The 15446-nt window shown below is 39.2% G+C and overlaps 1 protein-coding gene across 1 annotated transcript in view; it reads right to left on the reverse strand.

The window, feature by feature from the left end:
* Window positions 1-1128: 1128 nt before the first annotated feature.
* Window positions 1129-15446, reverse strand: part of LOC121281589 (gamma-aminobutyric acid receptor subunit gamma-2-like) — a 404445-nt gene continuing 390127 nt past the window's right edge. The window contains exons 9-11 of the mRNA XM_041194589.1: window positions 13987-14192; window positions 13015-13038; window positions 1129-1583 (exon numbers count right to left, since the gene is read on the reverse strand). Coding sequence (XP_041050523.1) covers window positions 1308-1583; window positions 13015-13038; window positions 13987-14192 — 506 coding nt within the window. The 3' untranslated portion in view covers window positions 1129-1307. The remainder of the gene's footprint in view (window positions 1584-13014; window positions 13039-13986; window positions 14193-15446) is intronic.

Consider the following 15446-nt stretch of genomic DNA (forward strand, 5'->3'; position numbering starts at 1 on the left):
TCCTAACAGTGCAGCACATGAGTGCCATGTATGCAAGGAAGTTGGGAACCTTGAGGGCAGATCTTAAAACAGGAAGTACATCTGTGATCCTTTCAATGGCACTATAGTACCAATATAACACCTGTGCTGTGACAGATATTTGTGACTTTTGCTAACACGCATCAATTCTCAACCTGTGGCTGCAGTTGCTCACAAAACAGGTATTTCAACCTTAGAATATAAAGGGAAGGAGAGGGAAGGTGCTAAATATAGACCAGGCACCTCCCTCTGATGAACAACAGAAAAGATTAGCTCAGCCTAGTACTCTTTAACCCACGTTGTCTCCTAGTGCAGAACTGGCAGTGGCTTGGGAGCAGGTTACAGCCTGTCGTCTTTGCTGGGCAATGATGTGATGAAAAGGAAAGATTACTTTAAAAATGGTGGAATCATAAGTGAAACATCATTATCACATATATATGACAACCAGCTCTTCTTATTAATGGTTCTCCTCATTAGGGCTACATCTCCTCAGACAGCTAAAATTTCTAATTTTAACTCCATTTGGGATAGTTTCTATTATAGCAGAAGTCTTTATTCACGAGAGAAAAAAGGTTTTGGAAATAAACACTCAGTCTGTCAGCATCTGAAGATTTAACACAATAAAGAGACTTTGTCTCCTTTTCTTATTTAGTTCTGATGAAGAAACTCTCCTTGTTAAGTCATTGTTGCTCTAGATTCATTATTAGACACACCGCATACTTCAGTATTTTCTGTTTTGACTTTAAACCTTGCCATAATGTGGCCCCATCGTATCACTCATTTTAAGGATTTGTTTTTTTAAAAAAATAAGTAATATTGTTTACTAATAGCAGCTGCCCAAATCATCACAAAGAATACACAATACAATGGAAAGAACTCAAAGATAGATGAGTTTGTTCAGGACTTCTTCATTTCTTTGCCCCATACATCAGGAAAATGCAGTGGTGAGCAATGTTCCAAAGCCATAGGTATCCATTAGCCTGACTCCAGTGCAAATCTTACTCTGAAAAGTGCTTTTTCGGCCAATTTTTGTGCCAAGAAAACAGATAAGCCATTGAGTTTGGCTTGCCACACACTTCATTTATAATAGTCCTCCAAAAACACAGAATTTTTTTTAAAAAATCCATAGCAATTTTGGCCCAGAAATTAAAACATGCACTGAATTTTCAATCACCAATCTGTGTAAGACATGCTTAAAATTTACAACATTTTTCCAGTTAACTATTTTTATATGTGACTTTAATGATCGACAGCAGAAAAATGCTTATGTTTCTGCCTGCTCATTCTATTTACAGATAAAGGTAGCCTACCCAGTAGACCAGGTTAAATAAACCAAATGCTGTGGGGAAAAAGATACGGGCATATGAGTCAACTTTGGTGACACGGATGTGTAGCCTCCCCTGCCTCCATGCTCCTGTGCGGCACTCATCAAAACAGCAAAAGAAACTGGTGCAGTCTTTGCCATCCAGACACTCGTATCCATACTCTTCATCCCGCTCTTGCAGGTGTGAGGCATTATTCATCTGGACAGCAGATGATCCAGGACGGATATCCACAGTAGGTGCCTATAATCATTTCAAGAAAAAAAAACTTTGGTTTGGTTATTTTGAAAAAAAGTAGTATACTCAAAAGAAGAATTGTGCGTCTCTATGCTCTTTTAGGATGGAGGATGCCATTGCCAAGAAAGGTGCCCAGTATCAAGCATTTTAAAATCTTGAGTGGTTTATGTTTGACACAGGATTAAACTTCCTCCATTGTACCCAGCAACGTGCCTTGTCCCCAAACTTTGAAGAAAACACATCACTGAAGGGTAATATCAAATTAATGCCAGAATATGTGATGCCTTGTAAGTCTAAGATGTGCATACGTGTCCACTAGAAAGAAGATTTCATTTGTGCCCTTACAGAGAGGACATTTATTCTTTCAATCTGGACATACTGAGGGAATGCTGTATTGTTAGAGATGCCAGGTGCCATCCTTTCAATGAGATGCCTTCTGTGTTAAATTCAAGTATTAATCAGTATCACTTGCTAAAGATGTGGCGATTACATCCAACGATTAGACAGCAAATTTTAAATTGTACGCACGCCTTCCAAATGCTGCCATTAACACTCCTCCCTTCCCAAGTTGGTTGGTGGGGTACCTGTAGACAGCCCCACTGCCATGATTTTATTTTGAAAGAATTTTTGCTAGTTATACAAGATCCACTGAAAAACAGAGTAAACGGGAATGTAGTACATCATGTTAAGCATTCATACATGAACTTCGCCAATCAAAAGTTATACTTTTTTAAACTTAAGTTATATGAGGTTGGTAACTACAATATCTTGAATCATGCATTCTGGATGATTGGAGCAGAGGGTACTTTTGTCCATAGGTTGAAAATGGGCCTGAAAATTGTAAACCAAATTAAGATGAAATAATAGGCTGAGTATATTGCAGAATTGCTTGAACAATAAAATTGGTGCAGTAACGCTGATCAGTGGTAAACTTATCAGATCTCTATCATAATACTTAAAAGAGATGAATTAGCTTTCTATGTTTAGCCTTCAAAGCCTGTTGAAGAGATGTAGAAAAAAAAGCAAATCGCATGTTTCATTTATGGATACTTAGTTTAATAACCCTCACACAATGTGAGGTTAATATGGCAGGTACAGATTGTCTATATCCCTGGCATTCTGCCTCCCACCATCTTAACCATTACGTACGGGAAGACTGCCTGCTTCAGAGAAGAAGGGGAGAAATATAAACAGGGAAGATGTAGCCTGATGACATCAGATACACATACAAAACACATACAAATTATATGCTTTAGGGATGGAAGAACTGTGAAGTATTATTGCGCAGTCCTATGATCCTAAAGACACTAGGACAAATGGGGAGTTGAATAGCCAACTATGTGCCACACAATCTTAGACCTGCCAAATAGACTGGGAGCTATGCCATGTCAATGGTCCTCAAAGTCACCACAGCCAAGCATTTTCATACCTCAGGATCCTTTCAATTTGTCTCGGGGAATATTGGTTGCAACTCCCAGTGTGCAGCTCACAGCTGCATTAAACAGGTGATCGATGCCTTCTTTGCAAAGGCCAAGGAGTTCATCACCTTCTGATTCAACAGTGAACAGCGGAAAGCTCTTGGTTTCATAACAGAACCTGGCTTCCCTAAAGCAGGGTGTGATTGACCGTACACTGGGCAATGAAAAAGAAAATTGAGCAACGTGTAAAATGGGCTGCCCTTCACCATCGCCTATTTTGCCCCATTGTCCGAAATGCATTTCACCTCCCATTTGTTCACCTCCCCATATGTCCCATTGTCTTTAGGGTCATAGGACTGTGCAACAATGCTTCACAATTCTCCCATCCCTAAAGCATACCATTTGTAGGTTTGTTAGTTGTAGTGGACAGACTGTGATATAATAGAAGTAATTCTGTAATCCTGTGTACCAAGTGGAAAAGATGTGCTTTCAGGAGCACAACTTGGTGATAAGGATGCAGTATAGCCTTGATTCTCCAACCTAATATACTTATGAATACAGCTTCCCACTAGGAATGAAGTACCCAGAATAAGCCTTATTGTGAAACTTAAACAACATACTATAACATTTTGAAATAAAATACAGAGGCTCTGAGCCTCCCAAGTGGATTTCAATCACAATTTGCAGTAATACTAAAATTTCATACAATGTATTCATTATAATGTCACACAGCCCAAGTAAAAAGCCGTTCCTACTTTCCTAAGCAATAAATGTCTTTTAGCAATGTTTTTAATTATAAAATGGATTGCTGATTTCAGACGTTATTAATAATAAGATAAAAGCTGAAGGTATCAAATTAGTTCTATCTAAAATTACAATTGAATGCAATTAGTAATATGAGATCAACTTAGATGAGAAAAGGTGATAATTCCCATTATCCATAGGAAGGGTAAGAGTTCAAGATGTTTTGGAAATTACGGATTGATCTGACCTGATTGATAGTTGTGATAAGAGTTTCTGGAAAATCAGCAGGAAAAAAGCAAATTAATTGCGGGGACTGACCAAGTAGAGAAAGATTCAATAGAGAACAGAAGTTCCGAATGTTTATTCTTAGGAATGCTCATCACCCCAAGGAAGTCCATTCACTGAACTAAGTAGAGTGGTTAAGTATTTTATGCATATGTCAAGAGAATTTGTATTTACTTCTTCTAAGTCATTTCTGGTATTCTCTCAATTGTTAAGACTATAAGACCATAAGACATAGGAGCAAAAATTAGGCCATTTAGCCCATCGAGTCTGCTCTGCCATTCAATCATGGCTGATAAGTTTCTCAACCCCATTCTCCCGCCTTCTCCCCATTAAGATCTGCCCATAATCTCTTTTTTGCAGTTTAAGCTGGAGAAAATCTTCTTTATCAGTTCCTCCTGTTTTAAAATCACTACTTTTAGCCATGAGGCCCATTAGAATAATGCAGTTTCACCAAGTATGATCCATTTATCCATATACATGCTTTTCCAGGAAGTGATGAGTAGGAGGTAGGTATCATTAATGCAAACATACATAGGTGATGTATTGTTTTTGTCCAGTTATACAGATTAGAATTCCTCGCTGCTATATAACAAAGCATAGTAACAGAAGGAAGACACTAAAAGATCACTTACATTTCATTCTGTACCTGCCTCAAACTCGCCAGAGCCAACAATTTCACAATAGCTTCTTCAAATTATATTCGCACTTTGACCTCCTAGTGGTTAAGAGTCAAGTTTTTATGACACCTCTGACAAGATTGTGAATGGGCCATTGACTCTCATCTTGATTTCTCTCAGATCTGTATCAGATTGGCTTAATTAACAGCACTCTTGCCTCTAAATCAGAAGATGGTTGGTTGAAGCCCAATGCTTTAACGTGTAGTCTAGGTTATCATTGAACTGTAAGTAGAAGGAACTTTGTTATGAGATGTCCAGCTGAGGTCCTGTCTATTTCTTCTGGTGATTCAGATGGATGTTAAAGGACTCACAGTACTATTCAAAAAAAGTAGTGTTTTCCTCCTGGTCTGGACAACATTCTTCCTACACCCACTACCAAAAAAGGTATCTCGTTGCTGTTTGGAATATCTCACTGTGTTCACTAGCTGTTGTATTTACCTACAGCAAAATAGCAATTGCACTTCAATGGAAACTTGTGTATGTGAAATGATTTGAGCCAACTTATATTTAAGTGGTGCACTTAACACAGAAAAATATCCCAGAGCATTTTTGGGACTAATGAGTGTTCCTGAAAGTAAACATTCTGGATCTGCTATTTTCTATGGAATATTTCTCCACTTGGCCTGTCCCCTATGATGGATTTGCTTTAGATAGGAATTTGGAGGGATGTGAAGAGACAAAGGGAATCCTAAGTATGAAACCTAGCAGCTAAACACACAGCCACAAATAGTGAAGTAATCTAAGATGGATCAGCAATCAGTGGAATAAGATAGTTCAAGGGAATTGTAGGAGTGGAAGAGGTTATAAATACAGTGAGTAGGTGATTCTCACACAGATGAGAATTATCAACTTGAAATGTTATGGACTAGGTTGGGTGGGGGAGCCACCATAGGTCAATGAGGACAGGAGAAATGAGCAAGCAGGACTTGGTGCAGGATAGCAAATAGGGAACAAAGTTCTAGGTGAACTGAAGTGTTGGATCAAATGTCCTGGTGAAAAAGACATGAAAAATGGTTTCAGTGGCAGATGGATTGAGTTCATGTGGGGAGGAATGACACAAAGGAGGTGGAAGTAGGTGCTTTTTGTGATATGGAAATGTAAGGTAAGGAACAAGCTTAGGATAAAACAAGGTGGTGAGACTGCAAATGTCTAGGTCAGCCGAAGTCAATGGCAATTGATGGAGTTGATGGAAACAGAAGGACTTTGTGCTGGAGCTGAAACTATTGGTTTGGTTCTTCCTGTTATTTAGCTGACAGCACAAAGCTAGAGAAGGGGATAAAAGAGGTGTTTGAGCTATGTATTATCATTGTATATGTAGAAGTTGATTCCTATGTCTGCAACTGATGTTGCCAAGGGGTAGCATGTAAAGGAGGAAGTATTAAGAAGAGTATTAAGAAGAGAAGCATTGGACATTTCCACTTTAGCAGAGCTGGAGTAGGAAGAGTAAATAATTCCTAGAGATGCTTTAGTGACAGTCACTTGATTCACATTGGGACCAAGCAAATGCACTCCCACTGAGCTAGACAATAAGGGCTGTGAGGTTTCCAATCAGCTCATTTTGAATTAATGATCAGTTCAATGTTTATAGCAGGTCCGGATGTTTATTTCCTTCCTATTAAGCTGCTACACAGCAGAAATCAAAAGTGTGTTTTGTAAGGTTCTCGAAACTACACAAGCAATAACTGTCATGGGGTTGCTTAGAGGAAATGTGTTCCTAAATTCTTTGCCACTTGTGACCAATTCTTATGATCAAGTCATAAGAGATAAAAGCTGCCCAAGTCCTTTTATCTAACCCAGAATTCATTTGAGGTACCTGTTTCCCAACCTGTCAGCAACTCACCAGGGTTACCAAGGTGAGTGCACAGCGGGAAGTGAAACTGACAAGCTGGGAAGGCCAGAAACTGAGAGGCTACTGTGCAAAGCACTCCTTCTTTCAAAGATTGCTCTCACTGCTTGACAGGTGATTGCTAATTTCTTAGACATGGAAGCCGCTTCACTTGTCTAGTACTTTACTCATCTGCAGCTGCACTTCTTTGCAGCCTGTCTTCGCCACAGCTCTCAAACAGCATATGCAACCCACTTTGCACCTCTGATAAGAACAGGAGTCATACAACTGTCACCAGCTCAGCAACAGCAAGAACGATACCAGCAGTACCACCAGTTGCCTTCTCCTCAGTGACATGCTCCTTCATAGGGCAGAGGGGAGGACGCCAAGATCCAGCTGGAAAGAGGTGACACCTCTAACACAGAGTCAACAGGCAGAGGACAGCTCTATCACCATGTCTGAGCACCAGTGTTTCAGGCTCTCACGGCAGGTCACTTCTGACATCTACAGCCTCCTGGAATAAGATCTCCTTCCCAGTGCAGCAGGTGGGCATGCATTACCAATGGCCACCAAAGTGTTTCTCACTGTAATGCCACCACTTGCTGAATCTCTTTTTCTCTCCTCTGAAGGAGCATGTGGTTGAGGAGGAGGTTGCTGGTACTGCTGCTGGTATTGCTCCTGCTGCTGCTGGAGCTATTGGCAGTGGTGTGACTTCTACCCTCATCAGAGGTGCAAGGTGGAGCTGCAGAATTGTTTGAAAGCTGTGGTGAAGGCAGGCAACAAGGAAGTGCTACTTGACAAGTTGTGTGCTCTTTTCTCCTGCAAAGAGAGAAAGCAGAGGGGTGTTGGTTCATAATGGCATGTGTGGAGAGGAACAAAGGACAATATTTGTGCATCCCTCACTGTGAGGGATGGGAGTGAGAGGGCAATAGGATGAGTGTTACTGGTGACTCCTTGGATGGGGATGTGAGAAGGTCCCTGGAGAGAGACAAATGAGTGGAGCTGCAAGGTGTATTGTTCTGAGGAGTGTTGTGCAGGGGAATGGTGGGAAAATCAGAGTGTGGGGCTTGACACCTGAAAATATTAGGCCAATCACCTTTCCTATTCTCATGATCTTCTGGGTGCACTCTCTCTAGTTGGAGTATCAACACTTCTGCTGTTTACTTCTTGGCCACTTCCATCTGTGTCTGTTTGGTTGGAGAGGTTGTCCTCTTCCTCCCATCTTTGGGAGAGTTCACTTCACTGCAGCATCACAAATCCCACATCAGGACCTCCTGAGAAGAGTGAGAGATCCAGGGAACAGCCCTCCCAGGTCTCCTCACAGTTCCCTGACTGCTGTAGTCTCAAAACTCCATGTGCTGGTGAGCTCTTGTGACCCATGTCCCATTATTTAGAAATTTTTCCTTGACAGGATGGACACATCATCCCACTCACCTCCCCAACCCGGAAGCAGAATTTGAATGTTGTGGCTGAGTTAAAGAGCCACAGCTAAAAACCACCCTTTTGTGAATCGGGTTCCCATTCTGGCAGGGACTAAATCCAGAAAATTGCACCCGAAATTTCCAAAATCTTATTATTTGTTGTGATTGTTTGGCAACTAACTTTTAATTTCTAGTTAGAATATTTTGAATAGTTTAAACTGCCTGTCTCACCTAGAAAAGAGATGATGCAATCTTAGTCAAAAACACACATGTGGATTTTAATTTGGCCACCCAGCCTGAAAAATGGCCTTCAAGGTCAGTCCCTGTTATAGAAACCAGGCAGTTTTATTTGTGGAAATGAAAATTATCCAGTTTCTGTAATGGATTGTTGATCCAGAATGCAAGTTTTATGCCCTTGCAGCAAGTTGAAATTCTACTCTACAGTTTTTCTTTTTGAGCTAAATAGAAAGAAAATCAAATGGGTTATATAAAGGATGAATGACCCATTCCACCAGATTACCACCCAGGCGGTAAAGACAAAAATAAACCTCATTATATCGTAAGGTATCACCCATTGCTCTTTCCATAGCCCCTAGAAGAAGTACATCATAGAGATTTGTTTATGTGCCACGTCTTTCAAAATCTAAGCTTTTGTAATAATGACACAACTAAAAGACTGGGACAATGATTTTGATTGTTTCTGTGAAGTGAGTGATTTGATTAAATGGTTCAGAGTGCAAAAGGAGATTAACGACCTTGGAACATTAGAGATTATGGACTGATAAAAGTCAATCAACCCAATTTAGGTATGTGAAGTTGAAGAAAAAAAAATCTTTTAAAGGGATATTATTGGTTTATAAAATTTAATAAAATATTTTTAAATTAATAAATGGGATCAAATATAACCCTGAGTCTATTCCCAGCATAATATTTATTATTCTATAATAATGGACAATCATTACATTATTTATCATGCTGATTGAGGCAAACAACACTGACAGGATTTCCCAAATGACAAAATTCTGGCAATTCTCTCTAACTTCTGAAAGCAATGACTTCCAGGTTTTTGAACTGGCATTTAACCCAAATCCAGTGATTCCACAAATGCCATTCTTATGGTTAGAATGGGATTGAACTATAATCTTACATAGGGCACGTGAAACTCTATGATAATATTTGCCTCTACAATCTTGAATCTAATTCACAACTATTTGCCTAGCTTCTTTATAAAAGAGCTAATTGATTTATTAACTGGTTCTGACAGGAGTTTATTCCATAAAGTTTATGGTTGCAGGCATTGGATTGTAATCCCTGAAGCAAGTGCCTTTGTTTCTTAAAGAATATAATGATTATTTCTTCAAATTCTGTTGTTAACATGAAATGAAATTATGATGGAAATTTTGGTCTGTTCAAACACATCTTATTGCACAGTGACACAAGAAGTGATGCTTGCCACTTTGCTTGCATGGTGACTATATGGGATTTGCTGCAGTCAAAGCATTTTATATAGTTCTTAGCCTATATAACCTGTTGCTAGGAATGCACCAGAGAATGGATGGGCATTTTGCATCAGCAGCGCTTTAAGAGACACTGGTAAATACAAAAGGAAATGGGTAGTTAATGTAAGAAGCTGCATAAAGCAACAAAAATGTGATTTGCCTTTAAAAGGCTGTAAAGATGTAGAATAAGTGCTGTGACGATTCCATGAGCTGTTTGTACCATCATTAAAAAAATCTGATTGTCAAAACTAGCTAGCGATCCATAGTGTTTTTGTCTGCACAAATCCCACTGGCAGTAGAAATGCATAAGGCAGAAAACCAACCCTATCACTTTATCACTCTTTCACTATATGTATTAAAAATAAAACATTCTCAACATTGAAGGAGTACAATCTTCCCACCATGCATAAAATGGAGAATATATTGAATTCATCTTTATCATCATGGTCCTCCACTTCAGAACAATTTTCAGAGAATATTTTAATTTGAAATGAAATGTACTGAAACAAGTTTGAAAACTGCAAATTACATAATTATCATTTAATTAAAAATATTTCTTAAATGTGTTAAGTTGATCTTAGGCTAGTTTAATTGTTCGTGCTGCCACCGAAAGCCAGGCTTGAAACAATTGTAAAATTATGCAAAAATTGCACATGGCCTGGTATGTCCTTAACTAAACCATTATTAATATTGTATTGAAATGGATGTAGGCATATTTCAGTTAAAAAGCAAATAGTAGTTGGGACTTAAATGAGAATTTACTCCATAATATCCATCTCCTGCTCATCTTTCACAGATCCCTTTCCTTTTCTAGGCATTTCCAAAATTCTCTAGATTCTGCAAAGGTCTCATCAGTTTGGAAAATAGCAAATGTAACTCTTCTATTCAAGAAAGGAGGGAAACAGAGAGTAGGAAACTACAGGCCAATTAGCCTAACATCTGCCATAGGGAAAACGCTGGAGTCAATTATTAAGGAGGTTATAGCAGGGCACTTAGAAAATCTCAATTTAATCAGGCAGAATCAACATGGTTTTGTGAAAGGAAAATCATGTTTGAATAATTTATTGGAGTTCTTTGAGGAAGTAACAAGCAACGTTGCTAAAGGGGAATCTGCAGATGTAGTGTACTTGGATTTCTAGAAAGAATTTGACAAGGTGCAACATCAAAGGTTACTACACAAAATAACAGCTCATAATATAGGGGTTAACGTATTAGCATGGATTCAGAATTGGCTATCTAACAGGAAACAGTCGGCATAAAAAGGTTATTTTTGGATTAGCAAGATGTAAAGAATAGAGTGCCACAGAGATCAGTGCTGGTGCCCCTCAAAGATTTACAATCTATATCAATGGCTTGGATGAAGGAACTGAATGTATGATTGCTACATTTGCTGATGAAATGAAGATGGGTAGGAGAGTAAGTTGTGGAGAGAATGTAAGGAATCTGTAAAGGCTTAGATAAGTTAAATGAGTGGGCAAAAGTTTGGCTGATGGAGCATAACGTAGGAAAATGTGAACTTATCCACTTTGACAGGAAGAATAGAAAAACAGCATTTTATTTAAATGGAGAGAGACTGTAGAACTCTGTAGTACATAGGGATCTGTGTGTCCTGGTACAGGAATCACACAAAGTTAATATGCAGGTACAGCAAATGATTAGGAAGGCAAAAGGAATGTTTGCATTTGTTGTAAGGGAAATGGAATATAAAGGTAGGGATGTTTTGCTACGGTTGTACAGTACATTGATGAGACCACATCTAGAGTAATGTGTGCAATTTTGGTTTCCTTATTTAAGAAAGGACATGATTGCATTCGAAGCAGTTCAGAGGAGGTTCACTCAACTCATTCCTGCAATGAAGCGTATCCATTGGAGGTTAGAAGAATGAAGGTATGGCCAGGATATTTCAGATGGCGGGGTTTCCTGTCCCACCATCCAGAGAATCGGTGGGGAACATATCCCAGCTGACTCTGCCTGGCCTGCAGCCATTTCATGCTCAAATGGGCATCAATTGGCTGCAAGCGGGACTTCTGCCCCTCATTCGGGAGAAGTCTCATTGGCCAGCACTCTCTAGTCCTTACAGCAACAGAAGCTGCAGTGGACAGAAGAGGAACTTCCTGAAGACATCGGAGCCCAAATCCTGGGATTGGGCTGGAAGGTAAGTTTTTGGGGTCTCAGGGCAGGACAGGGTGGTAGAGAAGGCCTGGAAGGGATTGGGGTGATTGGGGTGTCGGGGAAGAGGCCGGGTGTTGGAGGATGGGGGAGGAAGGTCCAGTGGCCACCTGACCTTACAGGGTTGTTGGCAGAGTTGGGTGGGGGGGGTGGGGGGATGCAAAGCTAGAAGGGGGCTTCTGATGGAGGTGCACCCTCAGACCCCTTCCCACCCAAGGCCTAAAGCCGATCATTTTCGGGTTCCCCCCACACCCGGGAAATCCTCCTGAAAGCCTGGAAATTGGGGCTGGAAATGGTCCTTAATTGGCAATTAATGGCCACTTAAGGGTTTCAATTGGGGCAAGATGGACACCCATCCCAACATAAAATTACTGAGAGGTTGGGGTGGGTAGGAACCCAGCAGGAAGCCCATTCATTCTATTTCACGCTTGCTCGCGCACCATCTAAAAACCCACCAGCGGCAAAGTGTGAAATTCAGGCCGTGATCTTATTGAAACATATAAGATCCTGAGGGGGCTTGACAGGGTGGATGCTAAAAGGATGTTTCCATTGTGGGAGAGATGAGAATTAGAGGACACAGTTTAAAAATAAGGCGTCTTTTGACTCTGCTGTTGATTAAGGTTGTAAAGAGGTGGGAGTTTCATAAATACATCTAGACAGGGGTTTCTTAACAAAAACAGAATTACCAGGAAAAACTCAGCAGGTCTGGCAGCATCGGCGGAGAAGAGAAGAGTTGACGTTTCGAGTCCTCATGACCCTTCGACAGAACTTGAGTTCGAGTCCCATGTTGTATGAACTTCAATGTGGTTTTAATGGGCAGATCCAAAGTTCTACCCACTATTCAAAATGCCAACCATTTGGGTAAGATTTTTTCGTGTTGGTTTACAATGACCACAGGAAATAACCACACAGTGAGGGGAAAGAGAATGGTGATGAGAGATAGAAGAATGTTCAGCTGCAGTGCTAGACATGTATTCACAAAGATATACACAGAGATAGGAAAAACACTTGCATGATTTAAGAGAAGAATGAAGTTGCATTTATGTGACACCATCAATGTTCAGATAGCTGTACTTGGGTTTGAAAACATGTTGCATAGATAATAGCAAGTTTGGCTAGTCTGTCCTGTTCTGTCAGCTATTAAAGGTGTACATCAGAAGGAGAAAGAAGTAAAACTGAGCAAATGACCTTCAATTATACTGAACCCCTCTTCAAAAGGGGAAGGCATTTTTCCTTGTGATATTAATAACATCAACTCATTGGTGAATATGTTAACAAAAACAGACTATATCTCTGGCAAAAAGGACACACATTCAAACAATAAACATTGTTCTATAAACAAACATACATTCTAAAATTAAATATATTTATTTTTATTGTAAAAATAAATATAAAGTACCTTTGATGAAAACATCCGAAGAAGCTTTTTTTTTTCAGAAACAAAACAGAATAAAAATATTTAATGAAAGCTTAAAGGGACATATTATGAACAAAATGCAAATGAAATCTTGAAATACAGTAGAAGGGAGTGTCGGCCCAACTCAAAGAATCAACAAGTAGTAAGAAACTCAGTGTAGAACAGGACACAGAGATCCATGCTGAATAACCTAGTACATTCATTGATGGACTACATTGAGGGCATTTGGAATTGAATGCCCAGATGAGAATCATAGTTCCTTAAAATGCATCTTAATATTTATACAGTGCATAAATAATTTTCCTTATCTTTTATTCTTGGTTTTGGTTAATAAACTTGTAAAAGTTATTTAAAATGCATTGATTGAAAAGTATGATGGTATGATTAACACAATTATTTGGTTACAATGAACTGCCAACAAGTACATTGGTTAATTCTCATGTCAAAGATTGTAAAAACTGGTTAAGGTCTAACGAAGGGTTTGGTAGACATGTAAGCATGAAACAGAATCAGAATGTAATGGGAGCAAATTTTAACAATGCAGGCTTTGCATTTTCTCATGGTGATCCAAGGTTAGGTCACTAAAATGCTGCAGAAAAGGATGAACCAATCATTTAATCAAATGATCACATTTAGTAAAATAGATTGCACTTTCGTTCTAAATGGAAAAAGAAGAAGGGTTCATGGAGGCCAAAATGTGCCGTATTTATGCCCAAAGGAAATTTCCCTTCCAAATACATGCTATATTTCAGCACAGCTACCTATATTTCTTCTAAAAAATAAAGAGCAGTGTTACAATCTTTGAAAGAGACAGTGCTACAGCAAAAGCTATGACAAATCTTTTGAAGAAGTGCTTCCATGCCTTACATTTATTGTGGTGCATAGTTTTATCACATTTGTAAATCCAACATGAACAATTGCATCTAAGAATATTATTACGATAAGGGTACATACTCGATTCTTCTTCTTCTTGTCCTTGTCTTTACTGGGCTTTCTGTTACTGACAAAATAGTGCAAGGTCCCATATTCAATCAGTGCAGCAAACACAAAGATAAAGCAAACAGACACAAAGAGGTCCATGGCGGTCACATATGAAACCTTGGGCAGGGATTTACGAGCGATCGTGCTCAGTGTGGTCATAGTCAGGACGGTTGTGATGCCTGCAATGAAAGTAAGACCATGAAAAAAAAAGATATGTGATCAAGCTCCCTAATTCATTATTTGAAACTATAACTTGCTCCAGAGAAATAGATGATGAAAGGTTTCATGCATTTGTACCTTTCACTTTTGCATTAACATTTCCTTGATTCTAAACAAATAGCATTTTATTGAACTTAAATATACCCCATCATTTTTTTTTAGAAAGACACATCATCGAGCAAATAATTTCAATCTCATGAAACTAAAATTGATACGCTGCTGTTGTTGTGCAAGAGAATGGTCCCTCCTTAATATATATTGGCTTGGATTTAGTGGCGAGGCAACAGCTCTTGTTGCTGATTTGAAGCAAGGGTGGCATAGATTTTACCTTTCCTGGCATTAATTTGAATCTGGCACCGGGCATCCAGCAACAGCAACGTTAACAAGCAGAGGAAGTAGCAAATCACACTGAAGAATTCTCACAGACAACAAACCAGGAAGCAAAATGCACTGATTATCCTTCATTTTTTATAAATTTTATAGAGAGAAAAATAAAGGCTGGGGGACACACAATGAGAAATGGAAATATTGTAAACAAACTTTAAAAATATTTTTAGTTATATGTGAAAACCATAGAATTTTTATCAGGATGGAAAATTTTGACATTATACAAATATAACATTAGTTTACTGGGACCGGAGAGATCTCTCAGCAGTAGTTATGACTCGGTACAGCATTAAATCGCAGTTAGGCCTCATTAATAAGGCACAACATTTTGGGGGTTTTAACATCGATACTGTAGCGTAAAAAGAGAATTTCTTGTCAGTTCAGTAATTTCTAACTGATTTCCATCTGTGGGAACTTTAATAGCGTACCCTATGGAGGAACAGAAAACCACTGACAACAATTTCTGGATTGTTGTGGATGCCGTAAGTTGCAGTCAATTTCATAACTGTAATGACGACAAACACTGACAGTTTCAAAATCAATACAACTGCCAAATCCAGGTCATCGTAAAATGAGGTCCTCTAAGAACAGAGGCTGCTCAGATGTGACACGAGTGATAACTAAAAAAAACAAGTAGTTTACTTAAGACAAATGGGCAAGAAATTGGGCTCAGTGGCACTTGTTTTTAGGCACAATGTGGCATCCAAGTGCCCAAAAAATGGTGCACAATTTGGAAGAGAAAGGGAAGTGTGCTGGATGCTGCCTTGGTAAGGGGGTTTACATGTTTCAACCTAATGACCACTGGCAGCATGCAGAGCAGAGGCCCA

This window comes from Carcharodon carcharias, chromosome 8, assembly GCF_017639515.1.
Source record: "Carcharodon carcharias isolate sCarCar2 chromosome 8, sCarCar2.pri, whole genome shotgun sequence".
NCBI classification, from domain to species: domain Eukaryota; kingdom Metazoa; phylum Chordata; class Chondrichthyes; order Lamniformes; family Lamnidae; genus Carcharodon; species Carcharodon carcharias.